The 27590-nt window shown below is 37.4% G+C and overlaps 3 protein-coding genes across 9 annotated transcripts in view; 1 reads left to right on the forward strand and 2 right to left on the reverse strand.

Moving 5' to 3' along the window:
* pde1ca (phosphodiesterase 1C, calmodulin-dependent a) overlaps positions 1–9737 on the forward strand; it is a gene marked incomplete at its 5' end in the record, with an annotated part of 48505 nt that extends 38768 nt beyond the window's left edge. For 3 of the 7 annotated variants that reach the window (XM_079488028.1, XM_079488029.1, XM_079488033.1), the window contains 8 exons: positions 39–140; positions 304–424; positions 1643–1724; positions 1865–1985; positions 2735–2907; positions 3151–3510; positions 5367–5423; positions 9238–9737. In XM_079488028.1, the coding sequence (XP_079344154.1) occupies positions 39–140; positions 304–424; positions 1643–1724; positions 1865–1985; positions 2735–2907; positions 3151–3510; positions 5367–5423; positions 9238–9401 (1180 nt within the window). In that variant the 3' untranslated portion in view covers positions 9402–9737. Of the gene's footprint in view, positions 1–38; positions 141–303; positions 425–1642; positions 1725–1864; positions 1986–2734; positions 2908–3150; positions 3511–5366; positions 5424–6248; positions 7676–9237 lie in introns of those variants that run through there. The other 4 variants (XM_079488030.1, XM_079488032.1, XM_079488031.1 and 1 more) reach the window with 3 other exon arrangements.
* On the reverse strand, positions 9710–10753 carry ppp1r17 (protein phosphatase 1 regulatory subunit 17; the record flags this gene model as incomplete). The annotated part of the gene is made up of 3 exons (XM_079488037.1): positions 9710–10332; positions 10418–10540; positions 10645–10753. The coding sequence occupies 3 exons, from the start codon at positions 10751–10753 to the stop codon at positions 10262–10264; spliced, it is 303 nt and encodes a 100-aa protein (XP_079344163.1). The 3' UTR covers positions 9710–10261.
* Positions 10754–12807: 2054 nt separating this feature from the next.
* itprid1 (ITPR interacting domain containing 1) lies at positions 12808–26576 on the reverse strand. Its single transcript, XM_079447617.1, has 17 exons — positions 26485–26576; positions 25179–25349; positions 24743–24791; positions 24534–24571; positions 24151–24207; positions 22138–22186; positions 21350–21424; positions 20767–20969; positions 20065–20483; positions 19920–19980; positions 19334–19443; positions 17259–18179; positions 15857–15984; positions 15658–15769; positions 15286–15564; positions 14854–14924; positions 12808–13434 (listed from the first exon to the last, which is right to left on the reverse strand). The coding sequence occupies exons 2-16, from the start codon at positions 25273–25275 to the stop codon at positions 14877–14879; spliced, it is 2646 nt and encodes an 881-aa protein (XP_079303743.1). The 5' UTR covers positions 25276–25349; positions 26485–26576; the 3' UTR covers positions 12808–13434; positions 14854–14876.
* Between the last annotated feature and the right edge of the window lie 1014 nt (positions 26577–27590).

Genomic DNA, 27590 nt, shown 5'->3' on the forward strand with positions numbered 1-27590 from the left:
TGACATACTTTTTGTCTAAAAGCAACTTCTTCTCCCAGGGAATTCCGCACCCTGGTGGTCGAAATGGTCCTGGCCACGGACATGTCCTGCCACTTCCAGCAGATCAAAGCCATGAAAAACTTCCTTCAGCAGCCAGAAGCGTAAGTTTGGTGGCCCGGGAAGCAAGGAGAAGGGCGTTAGTTTATCAAACAATCTTCACGCAAGCACATTTCTGCATCTACAGAACCTCATATCCACATAATGAGAGGTTGGACAGAGTGTTTGTAACAGCACTGAGGGCCTGAACGTCTCTGTCCTCTACAGGATCGACAAACCCAAGGCCTTATCGCTGTTACTGCACACGGCCGACATCAGCCATCCTGCCAAAAACTGGAACATGCATCACCGCTGGACCACCTCACTGTTGGAGGAGTTCTTCAGGCAGGTCGGTTTCAAGTTTGTCTTTGAGTTTCTCACTGTACTAAAATGATGCAGACAAAATATATATAAGATATTTAGATTACGTTTTATTTATCTTATGAAATGCAACATACAGCAACCGTGCAGTGTTAAAGGGAAAGTTTACCCTTAAATGAAAGTTTTTTCATCATTTATTCACTTTCATGTCATTTCAAACCTGTTATGACAAAACGACTAAGACATTGCTCAAAATATATTTTGTGTTCTACCAAAAAATTGTCATAAACATGTTTCGAATGACATGGGTATGAACGAATGATGACCCAATTTTTTCTTTTTGGATGAACTGTCCCTTTAAATACACGTGTACCGTGAAATTGTGTTCATAATAAATGGATCTTAAAATCACAAACTGAGACTGAGTTCTCTCTCCTCACTTTGGTCATCTCTCTGATCAAATCTCAAATTGAGTCCTAATCTTATTTAGCATTTGTAACGTCCGCTGTAAAAATCCCATCGAGAATCCAAACATCAACCTTTGAATGTCGGCTGGTTTATGTGGTTCAGGATCCTCATCTTTCTGGATTGCGTGTAGTCATTCAGAATGGCTCCCAACCACGATTTCAGTCTCGTATGAACGAATTATTCAGTGGAATTCAATTTCCGTCTTAATGAAAAAGATTTGACATCATAACCCAACACAGTAAGGTTTCTCCTAGCACCAAACTCAACATCTCATTGTCAAACTTGGTTTAAAAATAGTCCCATATTGGTGTTCCTAAAATAATTTGTTGATGTATTTATGTTAATATCTGATCAGTTCATTAAAAGTTAAGTCATCTCCAGACATTATAGTTGTAATTTCATGGGCGTGAATGGTGACACTGTAACAGATCAGCGAAATGCAGCATTTGAAGTCATGTGTTTCTTTAGAGGTCGTAGATTTATTACTCCATCGAAGGTTAATCAAGCAAAGATAATTACAGCTATTGTTTCTCGGGATTAACTCAATTACAAATGAAATGCTGTGGACTTAAAGTCGGAGAAATAATGAGGGATCACGATATGCATGGTCGAATTTGAAATCAATAAAAATGCATGAGGATTTGAAACATTTGACGTCAGACAGGCGAGCGAATAAACACACGGCCCCCCCAAATGTATACAAAATGCCCACTTCAATAACTGGAAATACCTGCATGATGCACGGATGTGATTGGCTGTTGTTTGATATGCTTTACAGGGTGATAAGGAGGCAGAACTCGGACTTCCTTTCTCCCCCCTGTGTGACCGCAAATCCACCATGGTGGCGCAGTCTCAGATCGGTGAGCAAATCTGTGTGGTGTTTGTGTGTGTGTTAGGCATAAAATATAGAGTTTGTATAGTAAACAAATCAGTGTGTGTGTGTGTGTTAGAGAGATGCGAGAAATCTGTGCATAACTCATCATTCATGTCATCCACACAGGCTTCATAGATTTCATCGTGGAGCCAACGTTCACAGTTCTTACAGACATGATCGAAAAAATCGTGACCCCGCTGGTTGAAGAGTCGTCGCACACCGCCCTCGTTGGATTTAGACGCTCCAGGTGAGAATGACCAGACGGGTGAGATGAATTATGACAGAACACTTTTAAATAAAGTCAACTCTGAAATCTCGACATGAGATACGATGACAGTTACAGTATGTTTCATTATCAGATATGCACAGAAAGAGCAAGTGCAATAGTGCATGTGTATACGATGAACAGGAATCTTGGGTGCTTAGTTGTTATTATTACTGTATTTTAATAGTACTGATAAGAGAGATACAGATGTCCCTTTGTTAGGAAACATATGAGTATATGCACACAGTAGCTAAATTCACTTGATGATGCATTGTTCTGGTGTGACTATAAAAAAACCTTTTTTGGTATATGCATGACATCATTTTTTATCTACATTGGTAACTTATTACTTTAAATTAAAGTTATATAAAAGCAAAAAGGATATCCAGTCAAGCACGATAACTTCACTAGTGTTATATTTGCACTGATACCAGACAGCTGTTGACAAAACGATGAATTCATCCATGTGAAATAACCAATAGTCCCATTCCTAAAAGCAAATTGAGACGTTTACCCTTTAAACTTTCATAACATTTTGTTTACAACATAATTTCTGTGGCCATTAAAAGTAGTACATATGATTCATATTGCACGTATTCTGAAGCTGTACAATACTGCTTGTGAACCTCACACATACTGCAGTCACTAAATCCTTCATTGACTTAAGAAAAGTGACGTTTAACCACATCAACCATAGACAAACAGGAACGAACCCCTTTCTTTCTGTGCAGTCTGAATAACATCCCATCAGACAGTAAACGGTCCGGCGTGAGAAGCACGGGTTCTGAAAGCGGCACTTCCGTCAACTGCTCTGTGAACGCCCTCGACTTTAAGTCCTTCAGGAGCACCTGGAATGATGAGGTGCACAAAAACAGAGAAACATGGAAAGCACAGGCCACTAAAGGTACACAAACACATATACTATCCACACAAACACACACATTTGTCTGTCATTTATTTCTATATACAACTACCCACAACACCCTCGCAGTGATGAAGCAGCGTATGCATGAAAACACGACCGGTCATGAAATAAAACCATGCACTGATTTCTTACATCAAGTGTGTTAAAATATTTGCAGTGACTTCACTGCTGATGTCTTCTTAAAATTGCGTCACAACGACAACTGTTGAGCTCTGATTTTAGATCTAGAAGAAAGGATCAAACAGGATGAGATGGAGGCGAAACAGAAGACAAACCCTCCTGCGGAGACCCAGAGCAGTGACGCTTCAGAAATAGGGATTAACACTAAAACACAGGACAAAGACAAAAACAACACAGACTCATCGGACAAATTACAGGACAAGAGGCAAGACAAAGGCACAAATGAGCAAGATTCAAAGACTAAAGATGACAGCGCTGCGGTAGATGATGCTGAACCCGCAGAACTGCAGCCCAGAGATCAAGAGGGAAATAAGGATCCGGGAGGGGCGAACGAGGCTCGAACGCCAGGATCTGATGCCAAAGAGCCCGAGACGGACAGTGACAGTCAGCGAGCACACAACGGTGAGCGCCATTAAACAATGATCCATTATAAACTTTTATTACACAACCTTTATTCTACAGTAGGGCTGCACGATAAAAACACACACGATTTGGAGATTCTGCGATTGTCTTTTTTGTTGCGCAGTAAAGCACGGTTAAATGCTGCTGCATCTGAAATCCAGAGGGTGCCCTTGCGTAGAAACCCCAAATATACACCGCAGAAGAAGTACCATAACGTACTAGCTGCGTCCCAATTCGCCTCCTTATACTATGCACTAAAAGTATGTACTGTTTTTGTAATGGGAAAATATATACATTTTAGTGTGTAGCAAAACAATATGCACGCACTGGGACATGGCTGTTGTCACCTAGACATCATTGTGGCCATCAACTGTCACACACATGAAAAATACAGCTCTTCTTTCCATTAAGGTATTTATTCATGCATTATTTTGTATGTAATATTACTGTATACTTACATTTGTTGATCTAGTGACGCATCAGTTATATAATTTACTACTCGCGGTGAGTTGTGGGTAATATTAGCTGTTAAAGTGTGCATCGATTATGCACGTCGAATTTCTACCAGAAGTAGCAAACCATCCTGGAATCTCTGGAATACTCTCAAACATACTATGATTTGGGACAAACTAATTCTACTTTCCAATACTATTTAGGACGGATAGTATGCGGATTGGGACGCAGCAACTGTTGTGGCTAGAAGAGATACAGCTTCGGCCGGAAGTGATGCAAAATCTCGCCATAGAATTACAATAAACCTAACCTTACAATAATAATAAAACAGTAATTTACTGTTGTCAGCATGACAAAATGATGCGGTACTAAAGTGCGCATACCCAGTGGAGATACATCACTTCTAGACATAACCATAACGCACATATTTCCAGGAAATGCCTACGGCATCTTTCTATCGTTCTTCTACAAGCCTCCTCGGGTAGTTTCTTCATAATAAAGTATACTTATAATGATGTTGTTTGATGGGTGTTGTTTTTTCAAACGCGCTCTTTAATTGACTGAAACTCGTAATGCTTTCAGATCGAGCAGCCTTTCCTGCTGATCACAGAGCTTCACGGATAAACTGCGCATGAAACATATTCAGAGACTTTGTGATATCACAATCGCTATAGACAGGTCGATTTACACGATATTTTGTGTTAAGTGCGATTTATCGTGCAGACCTTGTATATATTTTGAATGCGTATCTAACCATAAACTAAATGTTTTTTTAACGGGGAGCATGTTTTTTTCCGTATAATACAGTATATACTTGTATATTTATTAATGGTATATTTGAATTTATTTTGTGCAATTTTCTAAAAATTTCACAAATGTTTTTTTTATTAATAAAAAAAATACAATTTATGATAATTGTCGCAGATAGACGGTATGTTGATAATCTCAGAATGACAAATGTCTCTGTCTTTCACTACAAACTTCAGAACAATCTTGAATATCAATTTACGATATGGCTTTTGTAAGCGTGTAGTGTACTAATCTGTATGGTGTGTTTTGTAGTTTTTACTGAGGGCTATGTTGTATAGTGTGTTGAGTGCTTGAGGGCAAATGGAGTGCAATGTACAGTTAGTGCACTATAACTATCACTATCTATCAGTACTGTACGCTTTGATTTAGGCTGTTGTGGTTTGTAGGTACAGTGTACTACAATATGCTAATCCATGTGGTGTGCAGACATTTACATACTATATTCAACATCTTGTATTGACTACTGCGGCAGTAAGAACTAAAAGTAAACCGCTTGTAGCATGGAAAATGTTTTATTTTGTTTGTTTTTTGTCTACTGTTGCTGTTAACGGACTAAGCTTAAATTAGTGACCCGTGTCTTATCTGAATGTCAGGAAATGAAGACCTGAACTCTCCTGACAGTGACGACACTAAAAGCAAGAATTCAGACGGTAACAACATCATTGCTTTGTCAGCATCACTCACTGACTGAATCCCAATTCATGGAGTCCTGATACGTATAAAACGTATGCGATGCGCCGGCGATGATCTGACCAGATGTGACGCAACAAGAAATTAGATAAAGAGATTGAGAGACTGGTTTATAAAACACGAACGTCTGATTCCCTTGTTGCCTAAAACCATCAAACCTGATCTCGCAAGAATTCGTAACTATTTTACGAAGTGGGTAATTTGTACGAATTTGTACGATATGAATTGGACAAAAACGTACGAATATTAGAGAAAAGCTCAACGGAAGCCCATCCCCTTACCACACCAGGACAAAAGCAAATTGTACTAAAACGTACGAATAACATCGTATGAAATCATACGAATTAGCTCACAAGTTACGAATTCCTGTGAGATTGTGTTCAACCAATTTGACAATTTGCATATTCCGAGAAAATTGTAAAATAACAATTTGCGCAAATACGGTTTGATGGTTTGTTACACAGGTCGTATGGGGGCCAAATCATTTCGGACACTTTAATCCTTTAATCTCAAATACTGTAAAAGTGAATTGGGACTCGGCCACTTCAGATTTATTTCTTCTCATCCGAGCATGGCCACATTTCCTTTTATCTTTCGTTTCTTTGATTTTCTCTGCTTAAAGAAATATCTCACCCAAGCATGCTAACAAATACAACATGCTTAAATACATCGGTTCATCCGAAATCATTTTTCCACGATTCCTCGTCACGTCACATGTCATCCCCCTGTCAGACATCAGTCAGAGCTGTAGAACACGAGCTCTAAACATCTGCTCTCCTCTGCAGACTCAGAAGAGGAGCGCAGTAACCGCGGGAGCGCCCCCTCCACACCTGCAAACTTTGCAGCTGCTGCATCTGCACCAGATGCAAACTAGAAATCCTGCTCTGTGCTGTCACCTGGTGGTTACTTTCTTTCATTATTCATCTGTATTCTTTTTCTCTGAAAAGTTAACGTTTCTGTCTTTCTCTGAGAGACGTTGTTTCTCTTTCATTCGTGTTTGACCGAGGATTTACGGACCTCTTTTGCGAACCTGGTGTTGGGTCAGAGATGCACAATTCTGCATTCAAGAACAGAGACTTTGGCTTTCACACAAATGGACATGTACAACATAATATACTGTATGCCCATGTATGTGGAAGTGCCAAACATCAGACGCATCTACAGAAGACTCTTCAGTTCCTTCATAATACAACCAGATCACAGACCACCATTACAACATCCAAAGAATGTCTACAAAACTCTGTCTGTTTACCTCTTACTTTCAGCATTATTAGTATTGTTTGTTTAGTGTTTAGTAGGAGTTTTGATGTTGTTGTCATCCTGTTATTTATGTGTATGAGACTGTACATGTTTTAATGTGTGTGTGCGTGTGCGTGTAATCTGTACATACAGATTACAAGTGATCAATAATTCTTTGCCAATGTCACTTCAATCAGAGAAGATTTGAACTAATCCATACAAATAATTAGTTCTATAAATTAATAAAATACCACAATTTCGACTGTAACCATTCAAATGATGTTACTGTAAATGAGTATAGATTATATCATCTGAATATATATATTTATATATATATATATATATATATTTATATGTGTGTGTATGACCTCAGAATTATAAGGTTCTATCTGACATTTTTGTCAAAGTTGAGTTATTTAAGTATTCTTATTCTGTAACTTATTTTGGGATTTTATTTGCAAATCAAGTGGAATGCAAAAACTTTGAAGCTCAATATCTCAAAACTGTTCAGAATGCAGATAGAACCTTATAAATATGTACGGTATAATAGTATAAATAGTACTTTTATCCGAAAACACTGTCACAAATGCTCACTTTTTTGTTCCGCGGCTGTATATGATACAGTATATGTTAGTCACTGTTGAAATGTAACTTTGTGTCTCCAAAATTGGCAACAAAAAAGATTCAGCATTTTGTCAATAATCTAAATCTAGTTTGACCAATAGCTGACCAATATGAATGATTTATGTAAATAAAAATCATGAAAAATGGAGATACAAGGTTTCAGTCTGACACGATCATATATGGTATATATAGGCCTAATAATTATTTTGGACAACTGCTTTCTCTCAAGCCCCTCAAACATTGTTGGCTTATCAAAGTGTAGTAAATGTAATTTTTTTTGAGGTAGGTTGTATTTTGAAATTTCTTCTATTTTTGTATTTGATGTATATAAAAGATGACATTATTTATGAAGTGTTGTTTATAAGAATTGTCTTTTCTTAAATTTGTTATGAACAATATAGGCTTAGTAACAACATAGGATACTTTTAGAGAGGACAACTATAATCCAGCTGTGAAGGGAGTTTATTTTTGCTGTTCAGTTTGATGAATTAAGAAATAGTCTATTTAGTTTAGCTTGCACACAGCAAGTGAGTAAAGAAAGATCTTGTCCTGCTGAGGTATTTATCTCCCAAATTTAATCTAGATTGTCTGCCTTAATGAACTTTAGAGAAAACTGTGGCGTTCATCTTTTGAAAGTGTGCACACGTAGTTACTTTTACAATCTGTAAGAGACACAAATTGTAAAGATTAGAAAATAGGGAAAAATTGCAAGGCCTCTTTGTAAATAGGCTGATAGAAGTAGCCAACACAGTCTTTGTGTAAATGTCTCTTGTGTAAATGCCTCAACCAAAGAAAATGATATATAATGTTTGTTCATCATCGGTTAACTGAAGGTCATAGGAAGCCATTATACATGCATACTTTTAATGAGGAGATGGAAAGATGCATTGTTGCCTTAAAACTTTTATTAATTCATGATCGTTGTGAATTCATTACGTGAATTAGAATATTCAGAGAACATTTGTGTCGATCTTCCATCAAGATTTGATTGTTGTCCTTTCCTGAGTCTGTAATGGGTCATGAAACAAATGCTTGTGTCAAAGTTTTGTTTATATCAAACGTTTTTCATCGTTTTGTTTTACTGGAAAGGCTCAAGTTCAGATGTGTGGTTTCATGTCTCATGTGTTTGTGATAATTTTCCACCAGCAGTTGGCAAAATCTACATTTAAGGTTTACTCCATTTCCTGTTCTACTTTCAGGTTTAATGTTTTAGTTTTTTATCCTTCATCTTTTTAATCGCTTGTTTGGATCCAGAGATCCTGTAGATGAAACAGTGTACATTTAAATGAAGTTGACCAGCGTACATATGGCACAGTGAGATCTGCCTTAATGCTTTGTAGTAATTTATGTGTCCAACTCAGTCTAGTTATGTGTCTGTCGGACAACCTTCATGGTTTAGTCTTTTTGTGTGATTTGTTTATTCAAGTCATTGCTTTGGCACAAAACAACCTTTTCTGTTAGTCAAATACTTTTGAAACAACAAAAAAACATGAAGACTTTGTTCAGGCCATAAAGAAACATATCATTTCTAATGCTGTATTGCCATCTGGTGGATATCTTGTGCCACTGAAATCAAAAGTTGCTAGATTTTTCTAAACCTACAATTCCGAAGCATATGTTGCCATACTATTGTTTTTAATGATTTCTTCCAACAAATGTTTCTGTTAATGTTGAATTTAAGTTTATCATTTTTATATGAAAATGGCAACTCATACAGCAGGTGTGTTCATGTGATCATGTGACCATGCTTGTCCGTCATTGCACTTTTGTGACAATAAATCGTTACTCAAAGGGCTCAGATGATGAGTTTGAGTCTTTATTTGGGACCTTAGTCGTATATGTGTTTAGAAATGAAACTATCATGCTGCTCGTGAAGCTTATCTTCATACAGATTCTGCTGTTGTTTTGCAGGCCCCACTCGGCGCAAATACCACTTGGTCCGATACAGTAAGAAACCCAGTTACTGTGCCAACTCCTACTTACCGTCCCGCCCGCAGAGAGAGGACAACAGGCCCGCTGACCCCCGCAGCAAAGCCAGGCATCTCCAGAGCATCTCTCTGAGATGGGGCAGGTGACCTGCACCTGAGCTCAGCACCTGTCTGTTTTAAATTCTGCAATAGGTCTAGTTAAATCTCACACACCCATCTCATATCAAATTTTATCTAAAATTACCATAATTTGTTTTACTATACCTCAACTTACAAATTTGTCAACATTTTAAACAGTAACTTAAAATGACATTGAGTTAACAAAAACACAAAAATGTATATTATGTATATGCATCTTATCTATTTTAGTAATTTAGTTTATTTGTTTTACCTAAATTCATCTGTATATCTAATATCTATTTGCATTGTGATTCTCATTTATTATATTACAGTATGTATATATAAATCTTTATTTTTGGTACTGTGACATTGAAATGCTTATGAATAGTTATTTATTTAGCATACATTCAACACAACAAATTCTTGCCATTATGCAGATATCTTTTCACATTACAGTATTGAGAATATCTTTTCTGCTACAAGGAATTGGGTAATATCATCATCACAATAAATCTAATAGTCCATTAATAGTTTCTTTATGCATATACCAAATATAGCCTAATGTACCTGCTGTACATATCAGACTGAGATACACCTGCACAACACATATTACATAACATACATATAACACACCTTCCACAAGTCTGCTTTCACAGCTTGCCAGAGACTGGCTGAATCATAAGACACGAATTTGCAAATTCATTTGCATTGTACAAGCGTCAGCCTTGCAATGTTTGTGTTGTGATTAAAAGGAAGCGTCTACCTTCAGTGCAAGTTGTGTTTCTACATTACAGCAGTGACGACAGATATGCAAAATATACCTGCATTTAATAAAGCAATCAGACATGACACCATAACCGAAATGAGAAAAAAAGCTTCAAACACATCTACTTCTTCATCTCCTTCTCTTCCTCCTCCTGATGAATCATCTGAGCTTCTGTTTTCATCAATCTCACGCCTGTGAAAGACAAACGCAAACAAGTGAGACGCGTGGAGACAAAGTAAGACAAGGCTGATAGAACAGTGAGAAACTGAAGTCATGCCTGGTATGAGCGGAGGGCTGTTGAGGACAGGAGTGTCTTTCCTGCGAGGTTTCTTCTGCGTCAGTTTGTCTTGCTGATGCTCCTCGGAGCTGTGCTTCTGGTTGTCCATGTCTGCATTCCCGTCTGCACAAAAACAGCCCTTTCACCGTCAACATTTATTTCTCTAAAACATATCACACACATACATATATTGGATATATATAAAACAGAGTTTGAGCAGTACTTACAAAGATGCTCGTGCATGGTGAGCGTGTGTTCGGCTTTGTCTGAGAGTGACCTCACACAGCCTGTGGACATGCTATGCACGGTCTGTTCGCATATCAGATAACAGCTCATGTTCAGTACACACATACACACACACACACACACGCTCAGACACATGACAAAGGCTCTGCTTTATTTACTGGAAAGCATATTTATAGACCTAACTGCAAAATACTTACTGAATTTTGTACTGAGAAAATGACTTCATAATATGCTATTTATGCTTATGCCGAGTACATTGTATGTTTTATGTTTGGAATAGTAACTAAATAAACCAAAAAAGTCAATTGAATTGTCAAAAATTGGTTTATCGATGAAGACATTCTACTATGTATAATTTATTTGTATTAATTTATACATCGCTTCATTAATGAAATATGCATTACAAATTTCAGTACCACTTTACAACAAGGTTATATTGATAACATTAGTTAAACGCATCAACTAAAATGAACCAACAAGGTTCAGCATTTAGTTTGTTAATGTTAGTTTTGATAATACAAGTGTTCGTTAGTCCATGAAATAACTAATGTTAGCCGTTTCAACATTAGATTTTAAAATTTGTTTTAAAAATGCTGAAATGAACATTAGCATAGAAATATTGTTCATTGTAAGTTCAATGTTAACATATACAACCTTAAATGTCTACGTACATGATAAAATATCATATTTTAAATTACGAATGATTTTACACACACTTTACACAGATCCATTTTGCTTGTGCTTTAAATAGGAAACATGCACAGTATATACGAACAATTACATGCCACAAAAGTTTGAATTCAGTGATGAAATTCATGTTACTCTGAAATAAAACCTAAAGAGAAAGGGTCTTACCTCAGTGCATCAGAACGCTCGAGAGAGAGAGAGAGAGAGAGAGAGAGAGAGTGTGGACCAGATGAGAGAGAGGGGTTATGTACTCCAGAAGGAGGCGTCTCCTCCAATTCTGTCTCCATTAGAGGCTGTTGTCACGGTGACCGAGGTCCTTGTGATGTGTCTATCATTCTAGCTTCCGTGAACACACGTCATCGAGGTCATCGAATGAACTCTAACAATTTTAGCAGTTCAGTTTGTACACAGAACTAACGTAAGTGGGATTCAAAAGACAATGTTCTCAAAGTGATAATTTGATTGCAAATGTGGTTCAGCCTATCTAAAATAAATACCACATAATAAAAAAAACATGTTCGCCTTTACAATAACCAATATTTAGGACCCATCCAAAGCGCACGTTAAGAGCGAGAGTAAATGAATCATATTCATATTAAAGGAAAACAATGTGGACGTGTTGTTGGCTGAGATGCTTTGATGTCTTTCGATGTGAGTTTGGTTTCCTCCTCCTGCTTTGAGTGTGTATGGAGTGCATGTGAAGTGGTTTCCATATTTGTATTATTATTCATTGAACGTCAGTCCTGTTATACAGGACTTAAACTACACATGCATACCCAATGAGTGATATGGAAACGTGCCCAGGACAAGTAAACATAAACCTGGATTTACCCGATGGGTATACAGTTCAGCACTTTGCATCCCTAAACACTGATAGGGGATTAAAAGTGTTAAGTTGATTCTCAGGAAATGGTCTAGTTTGTTTTGCCATGACGTAGTATTGATATTATTTTAAGATCAATTACAGATAGTGAATTCAGTCACACTGTTGATGGAGGTGTTATTGAATGTACATCATATTTGGGGAAACAACAATCACTGAATAAAAGTTTTATCCAGAATAAAAGTTTGTGTTTACCTAATATATGTGTACTTTGCATATTCATTTTGAAAACATCCATGCATATATTTCAGAAAAAAAAAATGTTTAAACATTTGTGTATAATTTAATTTAAATTATTGGTAAATCTAAATAAATGCATGTGAATATGACCTAAATATGAAAACATCATTATGCATGCGTTTATATTTTCTATATGAATATGAACGGTACACAGACATATATTATGTTAACACAAACTTTTATTTTAGATGCGATGAATAGTTTGATTTTAGAGTATAGGACCATTATTAGCCAAATTATTTTCCTATTCCATTTCAAGGATTTTGTTCTGCAACAGGACTGAAATCTTATTGTACAAAATATATTTAGAAAAAAATAAGTCACGAGTCAGGGGCATCATGATGTTCAATTTATAACAAGACACAACCAAAATGTGCTTTACAGAATTTACAAGGTTTAAATAAAATAACACTTAATGTTAAACTCCGTAATGAAAACTTGGCTGTAACCATCTTTTATTGAAAATTAACCAGGATTCTACTACCAAAAAAACATGGTTTCAACTGTTGGTGTTCTGATTACTTTAAGTTTGTTAAGTAACAAAGGCCATTAACCATAGGATTCAATTTAACAATTTAATAATCGACTATTCATAAACTCATAGTTCATCAGTTTATTTATTGTGGGAGATTTCCCTATGGTGGTCCCACAATATCAGTTCTGATGGTAATAACATTTCAAAACATGTATCTCCTGGATTCTCCAGAAACTTTAAATATACATGTATGTGAACATACTCTGAAACACTGGAAGAGGCATGAGATCAAGGTCCGATCCATCAGGAAGCAGTAGGATTGGGTCTGAGGGATGTGAAACACTCGGGTCTGTCAGGAGAGCAGCTGCTTCCTTATACGGTCAACACACAGCGTGACAGTGAAGTGCTTCATTACACATGAAGACAAACAGAGGTACAGAATAAGAGTGAGAGTGAAGCTGCCGGGGTTGTTGTGCGGGACTTGTGCTGCGTTAGAGAAGATACGTACAGATATTATTCATCTGGACAGTTTATACATCTAAATACAAAGTCAATGCAAACACGTGAACTCGCGGCAGGTGGTGCGAATGATGCGATTCGGGCGGTGCGAAAAATTAAGATCGTGGAATGCGATTGTTCGCGTTTGGTGTGAACCCAGCATTGGTCTTGAACTCAGGAATCAGCACTTTCTAATGGGTTCACACCAAACAGGAATTAAGCGCTTGCCATGAGTAAATTACATACAAAGTCAATGCAAAGACGTGTAAAGACACGAACTTGTGGCAGGCAGTGCGAATGATGCGAATCGGGGGAACACGTGTCAATATCGTCTTCTGTGAAAGTTGAAAATATTTTTCATTTCGTGACATTCACGCGAAAATAATAAACTTTCCCCGCGAGCAATAGATAGCGTGGAACGCGATTGTTCGCGTTTGGTGTGAACCCAGCATTAGGCTTGAACTCGGGGAGTCAGCACTTATGCTGTGTTCACACCAGATGCGAATTAAGGCGCTAGTAAATTACACACAAAGTCAATGCAAAGACGCGAACTCGCGGCAGGCGGTGCGAATGATGCGATTCGGGCGGTGCGAAAAATTAAGATCGTGGAATGCGATTGTTCGCGTTTGGTGTGAACCCAGCATTGGTCTTGAACTCGGGGAGTCAGCACTTATGCTGTGTTCACACCAGATGCGAATTAAGGCGCTAGTAAATTACACACAAAGTCAATGCAAAGACAGGCATAGACGCGACCTTGCGGCAGGCGGTGCGAATGCCGTGAATCAGGTGCCACGATTACCACGAACACGCGTCCATCTCGTCTTCCGCGAAGGTTGAAAATAGAAAATGTGAACGCAGTTACTACAAAAAAATTAAGACGAGAGACAAAATTTTTTAATTAATTTTTAAATAAAATGTGAAATTGTGTCCATGAAATTAAATTAAAAGTAAGTTTGTGGCTTTTAATACAAGTGTGTTGACTCTGTTACTCAGATTATAGATTCATATACAGTATACTGTATATTCTCACTCTTCAGATTTTTGTTTTGTTTTCAGCTTTATTTTATTTTTATTCACATTTTTAGTTTTCAAAATTAGTTAATTTGTAAACTTTTTAGCAATTGTGTTCTGTTATGAGCTTTTGTCATTTAATTTGTTTATTTTATTTTGCTATACAAGTTTATAACTTTTTCTATTTTATACAATTTAGATCATGTTTTTATTATATTTTTAATTTTAGTTTTCCAGATATGTTTGGGCAGATTTATTATAGATTCAGGTATTTCATATTTTTTAGTTCAAATGCCTTTGTTTAGTTAAGTACATGAAGTAAACTATTATAAAGTTACTTCTAAGTAAAATTTACTATGAAAATAACATCTTTTAGATTCCAAATGTTAAACTCACCAAATACGTAAATCCCACAAACTTTATTCCAACGAGGTACTTTTCAGAGACAGCTGCAATGAATTTTTCAACTGAAAGATAAAACGCACAATTAACAAAATCTCAATTCACGATAATACCTCTGTATAAAGTCAACAGTGCGATATTTATTGCGCTATTTAAAATGACAAATGAAGACCTGGAAACGTGCCATAAGCATCCTCTTTTCTTTATCCTCTGATCATAATTGTTGTTTAGAGGTATTTCTAACTTTCTCTATGTTAGGCCCGGAAGACCTATCGTTTAGTACAGTCATGTGACCACCATAATATCTAGACAATTTTGCTATTGCGATAACACGATATCCATAAAATTGTTAATCCCTCATTAACACTTTTATTAACATTTAGTCATTATCATTATTATTTTCTCAAAGACAGTACGAGAACTTACACTTTTAATAAAGGCTACGAAGTCCAACTGGTCCGGCTTGTAGTTAGAATCCCACTGGGTTTGATAGGGGGACCTGTGAGGGTCCTGCCATGTCCTCTGATGTGTGTGACATGTGCAGTGATGATGGCAACATCTCTGTGGGCTGGACGTCACAGGGGGCAGACAGCACTGGACGGAGACGTTCCTGGTGGAGGCGGGTTGTGGACCAGGCGGGTCAGAAGGAACGATCTGCAGCTGGGAACACAGCCGAGACTGTTCGTCCAAGAGTCGATTCAGCTTCTGCAACACAACGGCACAAGGTTGAAGCAACACAATTCAGCTTTATGAGAAAGACCCATTAACCGTACACGGTGTACATATGTCTTCTTTTACTATTTTTATGCCGTCGTCGTAGTGATGAACCAAATCAGATAACTGCTGTTCCAACACGCTGGCTTCCTCTTTGACAGCCGCTCGAAGCCTCAAAACATCTTCCACTTCCTCCCTGAAACACAAACTCAACATCAAGCACTGAAACTTAAACAGTACCGTTAAATCAACACGACAACATCCACGCAGACCCCAAATTCACCTGTAAGACTCTGAAAGAGGGCCGAGCACAGACGCCTGCTCTTCTTCTAGCCTCATTTCAATTTCAGTTAAAACAGTCCGAAACTTTCTAATGCACTTCATCATGTCTTCTAGCTCGTTCAGAGAGTACTGAAAACAGAGAAGAATATATTGAATTAAATATGTATTAGTCATAAACAGATTCTGAATGACATGAGGGTGAATGACAGAATTGAGATCTTCGGGTGAATGATCCCTTTAAGCAGGTGTTTTGGTCGATCTGGGACCTTTGACCTCCGAATGCAGAGCTTCACTTGAGTGTTTTCGAGCGAGGATGTGAGCTACGGAGGTTAGTTGTGTGCGTCTGTGTTTGAAGGGCATGAAGATTCTGAAGTGGTAGACGTGTTCTAGTATTTTCCATTACACATGCAAATGAAGTATTCAAATTCCAATGAGCCTCATTAAACATACTGTAAGCCTCTCGCAAGCACAGACTGAAGAGGACGAGGCACGAGAGTTTGTCCAAGAATAGAACATGTTTAATCCTAATTTGCTCTTAAAACCAGTAAAAAGATACTAGTGTAGTTGTGAACAAGTTGTTTTTCGGTTTGTCCACACATGAAAAGTGGGTTGTATGCAGCTTTGGGTGTTAGTGACTAAGTAATAAGTGACTGTAATTGAATTACTTTTCCCTTGAAAAAGTAAAGTAAGGGATTACTAAAGAAATGTCTGAAATTGAATTACAGTTAGTTCTGATGTAATTAAACTTAATACTGTGTGTAATATGCATATGTGTGTGGAATAGTGGAATTGACATCAAACAATGACGTACTTTAAAATCGAGGCTTTAATGTATAATTCTCACATTTGTAGTCAGCTAATAATACTACTTTATCTACTTTTATATTATTATTCGAATGAATTAAAAGAGCTGCTTCGTGTCTATCCTTGAATCACTTAACTAATGAAGGTTGATGTAGGATATAGAAAGCAATCAGTAATTAAATACTAATTAAATAGAGTCATTTGTACAGTAATCTAATTAAATGCAGGTTCATGATCTTTTAAAGGGAGACACAAAACAAAACACACAAATCTATGTCTGCTATAATATTATCCAGTTATTAAGATAACTGCTGACACAGAACTAAGATGTCGTCACGTTTTTTACAAAATACAGAGCAGTTTGTCCGTTTAGGGCTACTGTAGAAACAACATGGCGACTTCCATGTAAGGGGACCCGCCGTGTATGTAGATAGAAATAGCTCATACTAAGGTAATAAAAACATAACGCTTCATTATGTGAGGTATTTATACACCTCTGAAGACAAAGTTATGTATATTATATTGCATTTCCGCCAATTGATCTTCATCTTAAAAAACGACACGCAGCACCTTATAAATAAATGGTGTAATTCACTCACAGGCAGATTAGACGGCAGCTCAGGTTGAAGTTTTGCCCAGCTGTTATTGTATCTGACCGGAGACCCGCAGTAAAAGCATTGTTGCGTCCCCGCCCACAGCGCACACTCCCACCTGTGGTCTTCCTCCTCATACGACAACCCCGTATCCAGAGACATGGACCGCACCTGCAAACATCGGATATCTCTAGAACGTTCCATAGAGTTCCACAAGTAAGGAGTGGAGGTCTCCACGGATGTAAATGGAGAATATGTGGTGGGCGTTTGCACAACTCCAGAGTCATAGAACACATCAGAACAGGACCTCCTGGAGAAAGATTGTCTTCTGCGTTTGAGCGCCGTGGGGGAATTGTGTCCGACTGCACCGTCAGGATTGACAGTTTGATACTGTGATTCTGTTATGGGATCGGAGACTGCGGTTTCTGAGGACACGACCGGCTCACATACCTCAGGAGTGGTCACTGTATTCTCCACGATTGTTCCTGGAACAGCCGGAGAGTAGTTTGTCTCAGCAGATTGTAGTTCATCAAATAGGGACGTGCTTTGAGTACAAAAACGCTGATCGGGGGGTTGTAGTCTGTCACGAATTTCTGCCGGATAACTCATAGGTTCCATCTGAACGAAGTACGCTAGCGTGTAAACACCATTACTGTTAATTGGACTAATATCTGTTGACGAAGAATCTGAATTTTTCTTTTCAGTCAGAATTGTTTTTGTCTGGTCCGAGTCGAAATCTGCTGTTCCCAGAACAGTGTGCGAGTCCACCGTGTTTTGAATACTTCCAGAGTTTTCTTCTCCCAGAACACTGTTTATAGAGGGTGATGTGGAGGAGTTGGTGTGACTGTGGTTCTCTGTGGATGCCTTTGTGTGAACTGAATTATTTTGCCTGCTTTTTGTATCGTCTTGTGAAATGCCATCCAGCCTCTGCAAAGCAAAGTACACATGAAACAGATATTCATAAATACACCGAAGTCAGTAAAATCTGTGACTTTTAAAAGGCCTACTGGGAGCCTCAAATGATTTGACAAAAAATGGAAATAATACAAAACTAGCGTTGAAATCATCTAAAAAGCCCAAAAATAAAAATATGTTTAACAATATATGAAGAGTTTGGTTCCAAAATGAGATAAATCCAAGTTTAAAAAATCCTGTATTTTTAATTGAGTATTCCATTAACAATTAAACTGCATTTGGTATGGTTTGGTTTGTTTTGAGCCATACTAACTTAAAAAATACAGCTGACTAACACAATAAAAACAGGTTAACAAAATTTAAAATCTCATTTTGAAACCAAACTATTCACATATTTATTACATTATTTTTAGATTTGTTGAATACATATTCTGATATTTCAATATATAACAAAAAGTGATATTTCTATAACAAATATACATCTTTAGGTAGAATATTATATATCATAAAAATTGTAATTGGACAACACCCAAAGAAAATATATTTTTTTATTCATTAACTGACAATTTATTAAATCATCCCATATGTTTGAAAATACATAGAATAATACACCGTTAACCATATCAAAATACGTGGAACAATACATAAGGAATTGCCACTTTTCATATCTTGAAAACTATAATCACTTGGTTCCAATACATTTTTGTTTCTTAAGGGAGCCTTAAAGTACAAAGGTTAACATACAATCCCGTAAATGTATTTTTCTTAAAAAGAATTTAGGATGTCACACACAAAATATGTTATAATATAATTTTTTTATAAATATAGCAACAGCGTCATTTGTTTACATACATTACACTCTCATTCCATTTGTGTCAATCTGATACTTACACTTTGAAAACGGACTATTTATAGCCGACTTTGGTCTACTTGTCTAATTCAATTAAAATGTCTATAGCGCTTTTTACAATTTCCCATTTGCTTTACACTAAATATGTGAGCAAATCATCGCAAGCTACTATACCAGTATCTTACCATTGAAAGTACACTAGCTATCATATATGAAATGTTATCCTGAAATGCTATAAGCCTTTTTAGAGAAAGCACAGATTCAAAACTGTTTGATAACACAAACCCTAAAATGTATTGAAGAAGGCATATCTTACCACCCTGAGCTCAGATCCAAACACGGCAGGTATGAACGGTTCTTCTAAAAAGCCACAGCTGTCAGACTGATAGCTGTTTGTTCTCATCACATGAGAGTCCAAAAGTCCACCTACACAGAACCAAGACCTATTATCACCAGTCCTTCAAAAGAACACTAAAGCGTCTTATTCAGACTAAATAAACATGTTGTGGTAGTGATAGGTCAGTTTGAACTATTCATGGCCGTAACGAAGACTCTGAACGCATGACAGTGTTTGAACAATCTCATGAGTCTCATTTGCATAATATCTAAGATGGAAATTGTTGCATGTAACTTATTTGAATCCACACCGGGGGTTTCAAAAAGAAAACATTTACTTCTCATGCAAACAACAATTTTAGAGCTAAAAACATGCACGACTCTTTTTTTCCATAATAAGATGGGGGCCAATGCTGTGTGGTCACAAACGTTCTTAAATTATTTTGTGTTCTGCGGAAGAACAAAGTCATACAAGCTTGGATTGACACGAGGGTGAGTAATGATTTAAGACTTTTCATTTTTGGTGAACTATCCCTTTCAGTCAGCTTAAAATCAACAGTACAGACCTCCAGGATCCACAGGAACGCTGCATTTCCCCAGAACACTTCCTTCATCTACACTCTGAATCTGGGAGAAGACAGATCAACGTTAGAAACGGACTAATGTGGACCTACACAGGGACGATGTCACAGCAGATCCACTACACTTCACCTCCTCCAGCTCGAAGGATTCCAAGGGCTCTCGCGTCCCCTTTCCCACGGACGATGGGGCCGAGTCGAGTTTCAACGAGTCTGTTGTTACTTTCACAACAGGCTCCGAACTAACGCTGCGCTCTTCCTTCAGAGGAGAGAGACTGCTTCCGTCAGACACTTTGGTGCGTTTTGGAGGGATTCTTTTATCTAATAAGTATTCTGGATCGGACTGAGTCGAGGTTGCGGAAGAAAGCTTGGCTTGTGACGTTCGCTCTTGTCTGAGGGTCTTCTTGGCAGCCCTACGCAGAATGGTGGCCACACGCTTTCTTCTTTCACGTGTCTCCGTCTGGGAGAAATATGGGTCTGAACACTGAGCACCGACCAGATTGGAGAACGTTGTGGTGACCTGCTGGAGAACTTCGAGCTGTCTAAACCGACCTGAAAACAGAGGAAGTTTCATAAAGCATTTTGCTTGCCTTTCAGACCTTCACCATATCGCAGCTGTACAGGAAATGAATGTCACATTTTTATCTTTTGAAAAAGTGTGTATTCATGGTTACGATCACTTACTTGTCATCCAACAACTAAGGTACTGAGGTCAATTTTACCAATGTGTAGTTCTGCGCAAAATTTTTACATCTTTCAGCATCCACTTTTACTGAAAAGATCTATGGATACAGAGGTCGGACAAGCTCCTATATTCTGCAAACTGGTTACTCACTCCTGACATCTGGGTTTTCGATGTCATTTCGGCTTTGCTGAGCATCCAGAAACAGCTGGAAGTTGATGCCACGGGCATTGGATTGGTAACTGAGAAATCGTGCCGGAATCCTTCCCGTGATGTCGGGCTCATCGATGCCGAATCCCAAATCCAGTAGAAATTCTTCAGGGTCCTCCTGCAGCATGTTCAACACGTCCATAACGCTGTGAATAAAAAATCACTTGAATTAATATCTTCAAAAAAATGTGGATGTGAACGTTAAGCCGCGCCACCTTTGAAGTGTAACGAAAAATGAGACGAACTCAGTGGTTTAAAGAAATAATCAGATACAGAAATTTAGTTGAAAAGTTCATCATTTTTTTTAATAAAAAATGTAAATGTAAACAAAATCGAAAATAAACACAACCTTTGACGTCATTTTATATTTTTTATTTAATCAATAAAGGCATCACACCTATAGACAGAAATATATCGCTGCTGTCCGTCTGAAACCTCGTATCCCCATACTTCATTATTTTAATTCGGACATACATGTTTTCCGAAGGACAGCAATGATATATTTAAAGATATGGAAGGTCCTGACCTGACTTCAGATTGCGTCGATAAAGCAGATGCAAAGCTGTTCCACCTGCTCAGAGCAGGAAGATCCTGAGACGACCTGTATGTGACATTAGACAATTTTAGGAGGAGGACCCCGAGACGTGATTAAACACTGTTGACCTATTCCCTAGTTTCCACATCCCTACAGTCACTCCTGGAATCGCTCTTCTCTCCATCAGCGACATTCCACCTCATGCAAACCAGCCCAGCAGCCCATGAGTATGCCACCACGTGAGCATTTGCATGGGAAATGTGACTCAGGATTCTGACAGGTGTTAGAATTAGAGAGGTCCAGCTCACATAGATATACATATTCATGCCAACAGGACTTCATCACGTCATGGCTGATATACAGTATACATATACTATATACACACACACACACATATATATATATATATATATATATATATATCGGTACACACTCATATACATCTATATACACACCCTAACAGTATATAGTCACATAACAAATGTTTCACATTGGGTTTTCCAAACACTAACGTCGTCAAATTGTAATATCGCTGACTATAATTAAAGAGTTTGTTTAAATCCAGCTTCAATATTTGAAACGATTTACATTATTGTGTCAAAAGACGTGTACAAAATCCTCTTGGAAGTAACCATCCAGATACACGGATGTATTTTCTTTCTGCGTCATCCCAAAACATCAATAAAGAAATTCCACAAATATTCACACATATATAAAGGAGTTTTTCTCAAAGTTAAACATAGCACAAAGCAAAGCAAGAATACCAGTTGAGTTCTTACCTCAGAAAGTCGCGCACAGTCCTGAAGGAGCGTTTACCATATAAAGATGCTGCGTCAAACACAGGAAAAGAAAAGAGGAGGACATTTAAAGATGGAAAACACCTCCGGCGGTTGTAAGGTAGCTATATTAGGTGAATATTCTTCGTTGTCACGTTGATGTTCTCATAAACAACTCTACAGAAGACTTTGGCATGCTGTCAGGGACGTGTTGAGTCTTGATGTCTTCTTATAAGCACAAGCTGGTCCATAAAGTAAAGCTAACACTGTCTTAGCAATCTTTTTTTAAATCGTAGCAGATTCCAAAGAGTAACAATCTATTCCATTCTGTAGCGTCCATTGCCACTGTGTTACGAAACCAAAGCACCACATCACAAGAGGTGTGTCTGACTGACAAATCTGACTGACAGAATAGGAAGCGGAGACTTAGAGGACGTAAGCAACATTTTCCAAAGAGAGGTGGATGATAACAGCCAAGAGCCAAAATATAACAGCAAACCACATAAGGAGGAAAAATCACAGATGAGATCTCTTTAATATAACACTTAGACATTATTGAGATTAAATGGAGAACGAACGGAAACGTGCCTTCAAAGTTAGTTCACCTTCAAAATGAAAATGACTGTATGGACACAAAATCAATGGGGACCAAAGGATTTCTGTTACCAACATCAAAATATCTTCTTTTGTGTCCTGCAGAAGAAAGAAAGTCATACAAGCTTGAAATAACAAGAGGAATTTTAATTTTGATGGTGAACCATTCTCCTGCATCTCAAATATTTCTTCTTGGCAAAAGATCGAGAAATCTCACAAATGTCTCCTTTAGAGTTTCAAAAGAGATGTCAACAATGTCACAAGCTGAGCTCAGATTTGTCAAGTCCACAATCAAAAGTCAATATGATTCAAGATCTCATATAAACTCTTGATAAAGGATCAATATAAACCCAAATCCAGATTATTTCACCTCTCCAATCAACACTCATCTTACACTTCATGTGTTTGACCAATTGTCTCATTTCTTTCTTTTTAGATTTCTCCTAAATTGATACTTAAATGAAACACAACTGAGAACTCCATCCTGACTCGAAAAGAGCAAAGATCATTTTTCTTCTGAGAATTATGGCGTGTAGATGGGCAAAGTAAACACTATATTGAGACATATTAAAAGTTTAGGAAGCTGTTGAATGCCCCGTGTACTGAAGCGAAAGGACGCCCGATCAGCGTAGCTCGTAGGTAAACCTCAGTAAATTTCCCTGTGTGTGCTTAAAGGAACAGCTCAGCCAAAAATGAAAATGTAGTCATTACTGACTCAACACTCACTTCATTGCAAATCCAAATGCTGTTGTGTTACGTTTAAATGGATACAATTCTATTATCATTTACTCATACTGAGGTTGTAATTCTTATTTTTCTGCTAAACACAAAGGAAGATATTTGGAAGAATGTCAATAACCAAACAGATCTCATCCCCCATTGACTCTCATAACATTTATTTTCCATTTTTGAAGTCATCAGGGTTTGGAACGGAGGGCGGGACAATCTTAATATCAATATTTTAGCAGCAGGTACAACTCAAACATCCCTAATGGGTCCAAACCTAACCCAAACTATTATCTTCATTTTAATTCACAGGAGTATCACAACGTCCTTGAAACATCCGCCATAAAATATTACACTGAAAGTTGTCTCAGGTCCAACAAGGATCCAGGGACATGTCCCACTTGGGTAAATCGCTTTGTGATGAACAACACATATTTCCCTGCTTTATCTACTCCTTATCTGTTTCGCTTGATTGGAAACCACACAGAAGCAGATGTTTCTGCAAATGATTTGTGGCACAATTTGGACAAGTTCAGGAGTAGCAGGACTGAGACAGCCGGGACTGGAATGTCTCACACTCCGCTGGTGTTTGTGTTAGAAGGTATGGAAAGGTTTGCCGTGTTTAAAATCCAGGATTAGCTCGGTCCTTCAAAATCATAATATAAAACCAAACATTATAAAATAAAGAATGCTTACCTTCTACTCCCAATGCCAGGTCATCATCTTTGCTGTCAGTTTCCTTAACGGTCTTCGCTGAAAGCAAATCGATGTTGTTTATTATATAGAATTTAAATAAAGTATACAAATATAAAACCAATACAGTCGGATCACCTGCTGGTTTAGTGATGAAACTAGAAACTAAACCGGACTGTTTACCAAACAGATCATGTTAATGATATTAACACAACATTTGCATGCTCTGGGAGGGAAAATGATTTATCCAACTTTATTATATCAACCTACATATGTAAAATATAAACAAAGGTGTAACAATACACAAATCTAATGAATTTGCACCACATTTTATACCATGGCTTCGAAAATACTTTTTGTTTTTGAAAATGCAGTAATACCCTTACCTGTCGTCTCCAGGACAACCACTGGTTTTGTTTCTTCCCTAAACAAAGAATTTACATTGTATTTGTAACCAGGTCACTACAAGGAAAAGCTTAACAGATCACAATGAAAAAAGCACAGCAAGGTAAAAACCTTCAACATAGATTTTATGGCCATCCTAAATAAAGCCAGAGTGAAACAGACCTGTGCATTTATGAGATTCGGCTCTTACTTGGAGATTGACGTAAGCCAGTTCTGCACGATGTCTTCGTTACACGTTTCTGTTTAAAACAAAACGGATCGAGCGTTAAAAACCTATTGATATACAAAGACAAACCGATGCATAGAGATGAGAAAGATCAAGATCGACGAGAGAATCGGTCGGAATAAAGAGGTGCAGTTCAAATGGGCGTTCTCTGAATCGCTTTGCATATTCTATGAAATATGCCAGACCTGAGGTCTGCACGACCCATGGGATTACAATTTGACCAGCATTGACAAACACTAACCACATTTGACTAATCCATTCGCTCCTAAGAAAACAAAACTGTCTGAACCGAAGCTTCCTAAGCTTTGTTTCAGGTCAACCTATCTGCATAAGCTCATGAACTAGCACAAAATCCTGTAGACTTACATTTTAGATACACATTTGTAATCCAAAATCTCACCAAGTTCAGATCTGTCCGTCCTGCTCCATCTGCTCCTTGAAGTCCGTAAAATCATTCTTCTTTTGGCCAATAAATCTGCAGCCATTGTGGTGGTCATGAGGTCCGCCCCATTTAAACATCAAATGCCAACACACATTATGATATTAGACGTGTCAACTCTTCTAAGACGCTCTAAGAGAGAAAAAATGCAAATATTTCTCATCCAAGCTGACCACAGTCACCCTTTAAATGTGTTATGTTGGGCCCTTTGGTTCAGAAAGGACTGTATTAAGCATGGCAAAAAATACTGAAGAAATTGTACTTCTTTACTATCTGTAATCATTGGGGGCATCTGTTGAATCTGAAATATGAATACATGCTTTGACTCAGTTACAAAACGTTTTGAATTGCATGTAAAAGTACAAAGCATATTAACATGTGATATAAATGATCTTTCAACGTAAAAATATATTTCCGATTTCAAACTCAAATTACATTTATGTGAATGTTAAACCGTAAAATGTCATCGATCACAGTTATGGTAATGTGGCTCTCGAACTCAGTAAAAGATTTGTAAGCCTGCCTGTAAAAACAACCCCAAGAATAATGTTTTCTTGTCATGTACTGTTTTCAACATACAATCCTTCTAAAGAACATTGTGTGAATATATAACCTTGCAGTCGTTAATGTCGACTGAGTAAGACCGTGTCAAAGGTGAAATCAGAGTGAATTTAATGCTTAAACTTTGAATTACATTATAAAACTCATTTAAGGGGTCACTTCAATTTATATAAGCAACTATATTCAAGTCTCAAATATCGAACAAGCTAATCCTAAAATGTTTAAGAAATATTTTGAAATATATATATATATATATATGTATTTGATATAGTCTTGCATGTATTGTTTGTTTACAGTAGCCTACAGTGTGTGTCAAATAAATGTAGGTAAATTAACATATTAACAACGTAGTCTTGCTATTATTGACTTAAAAGCACACTATAGTTATATAGTACCATCTTCCATTATATTCTAACCGTAAAGCCTTCTTAGTTAAGAACCACCAACCACAACAAGACAAGCCTTCTACCAACTGCATTCATTCAATATTCATTTCCATATAATACTGACCTAACTCAACCACGTTTAACAACATTAGTTAATACAATGATATAAAACATTCAATAAGCAAAGCCAAACGCAGAGTTCACTAATAATATCAAAAAAAGATGAAAGAATACGATTACAGAATAGCGTTTTTGTAATTGACCATTTTGACAGTAATACGACCAACAAAGAATACGTTGCGTAAAAGTAAAGTCCTCACCGGCGCGTCTGCGCGTCCTGAGCACCTGTCACACGACACGACTCTGGTGTTTTTAATGCTTATCGCTTAATCAAAGGGCTCAAAACGAACAGCCTTTCGTCGTCGGTCCTCATTTAGGTCTGTAAAAAAACATCCAGAAAGTGTATGCAAATCCAGAGGAAAACAACAGCAACGCCAACCTGTCCAAATCCGCAGTGTTTTCCGCTCTTCTGTAATACACCTCAACATTCTGCGTGTAAGAAAGAGGCTGTTTTTCTGCGTGCAGAAACATGATATATGTTGCTTAACCTAATAATAGGAAGTGTGTGAGTTTCACAATACGGTCTTTCCACGCTCCACCTGCTAAAGCGCGAGGGGGAGTTTGAGATGTACAGACTCTTGTCCACAAAACTCAAATATGCACAAACAAGTCCAATGCTTGTCTTTTGTAAAACGTATCTTTAGTAAAAAAATAATTTAAGAGGATGTAGTACTAATATAGGCGAAATATAGGCTAAAGCGCAAATGGCAGGTTAAAGTTAACAATTTGAGAAAACACGACAGTTAAATTGGTTTTACGCGTTCTAACATTTAGAATAGATCATTCCCAAAAGTTATTTTTTCATTCCATCTTCTGCACATCTACATCTTTTCTCGCATTGCATTACAATTTGAAGTTCCTTTGACAAAGAAGCAAACTTGTTGACCCAATAATAGATGCGCAAACACCCATCATAACACAAAAATGAATTGGAGGTCTGCATTTTGTTTTATGCAAGGATCAACTTGTATCAAACGTTTCTAATACAATAATTCAGACATACAGTATCTCAGATATTTGGGTTGGAATTGATGAGTTATCTCGGAGGTTTTGTATACATTTGCAAACTTTTGTATTCTTGCTCTATTTCAAAACGACTGAGCTCTCTATTGTGGTTTTCTTTCTAGTGGGTAGGCTGGTTCCTAAATTTATATGATCTGCTATTTATTTGTTTCAGTGTTTAGTGTTACCTGTTTATCTATGTATTTATTTTGAATGATCATGTTAATGTAATAAATGTTAAACATGTTGCCTTATAGTTTTTTCTGTCACGCAGAAGAGATTCTTAAATAACCACAATGAAGCC

Source organism: Barbatula barbatula, assembly GCF_947034865.1.
Source record: "Barbatula barbatula genome assembly, chromosome: 23".
In the NCBI taxonomy this organism is placed as follows: domain Eukaryota; kingdom Metazoa; phylum Chordata; class Actinopteri; order Cypriniformes; family Nemacheilidae; genus Barbatula; species Barbatula barbatula.

Excerpts from the sequence above, each read along its gene's own strand:
- itprid1 (XM_079447617.1), bottom strand. The coding sequence starts at position 25,275 with ATGACCACCACAATGGCTGCAGATTTATTGGCCAAAAGAAGAATGATT. Across the intron at positions 24,792-25,178 it reads GACGGACAGATCTGAACTTG|AAACGTGTAACGAAGACATC; the intron begins GTGAGATTTTGG and ends TGTTTTAAACAG. Across the intron at positions 24,572-24,742 it reads TGGCTTACGTCAATCTCCAA|GGAAGAAACAAAACCAGTGG; the intron begins GTAAGAGCCGAA and ends TTCTTTGTTTAG.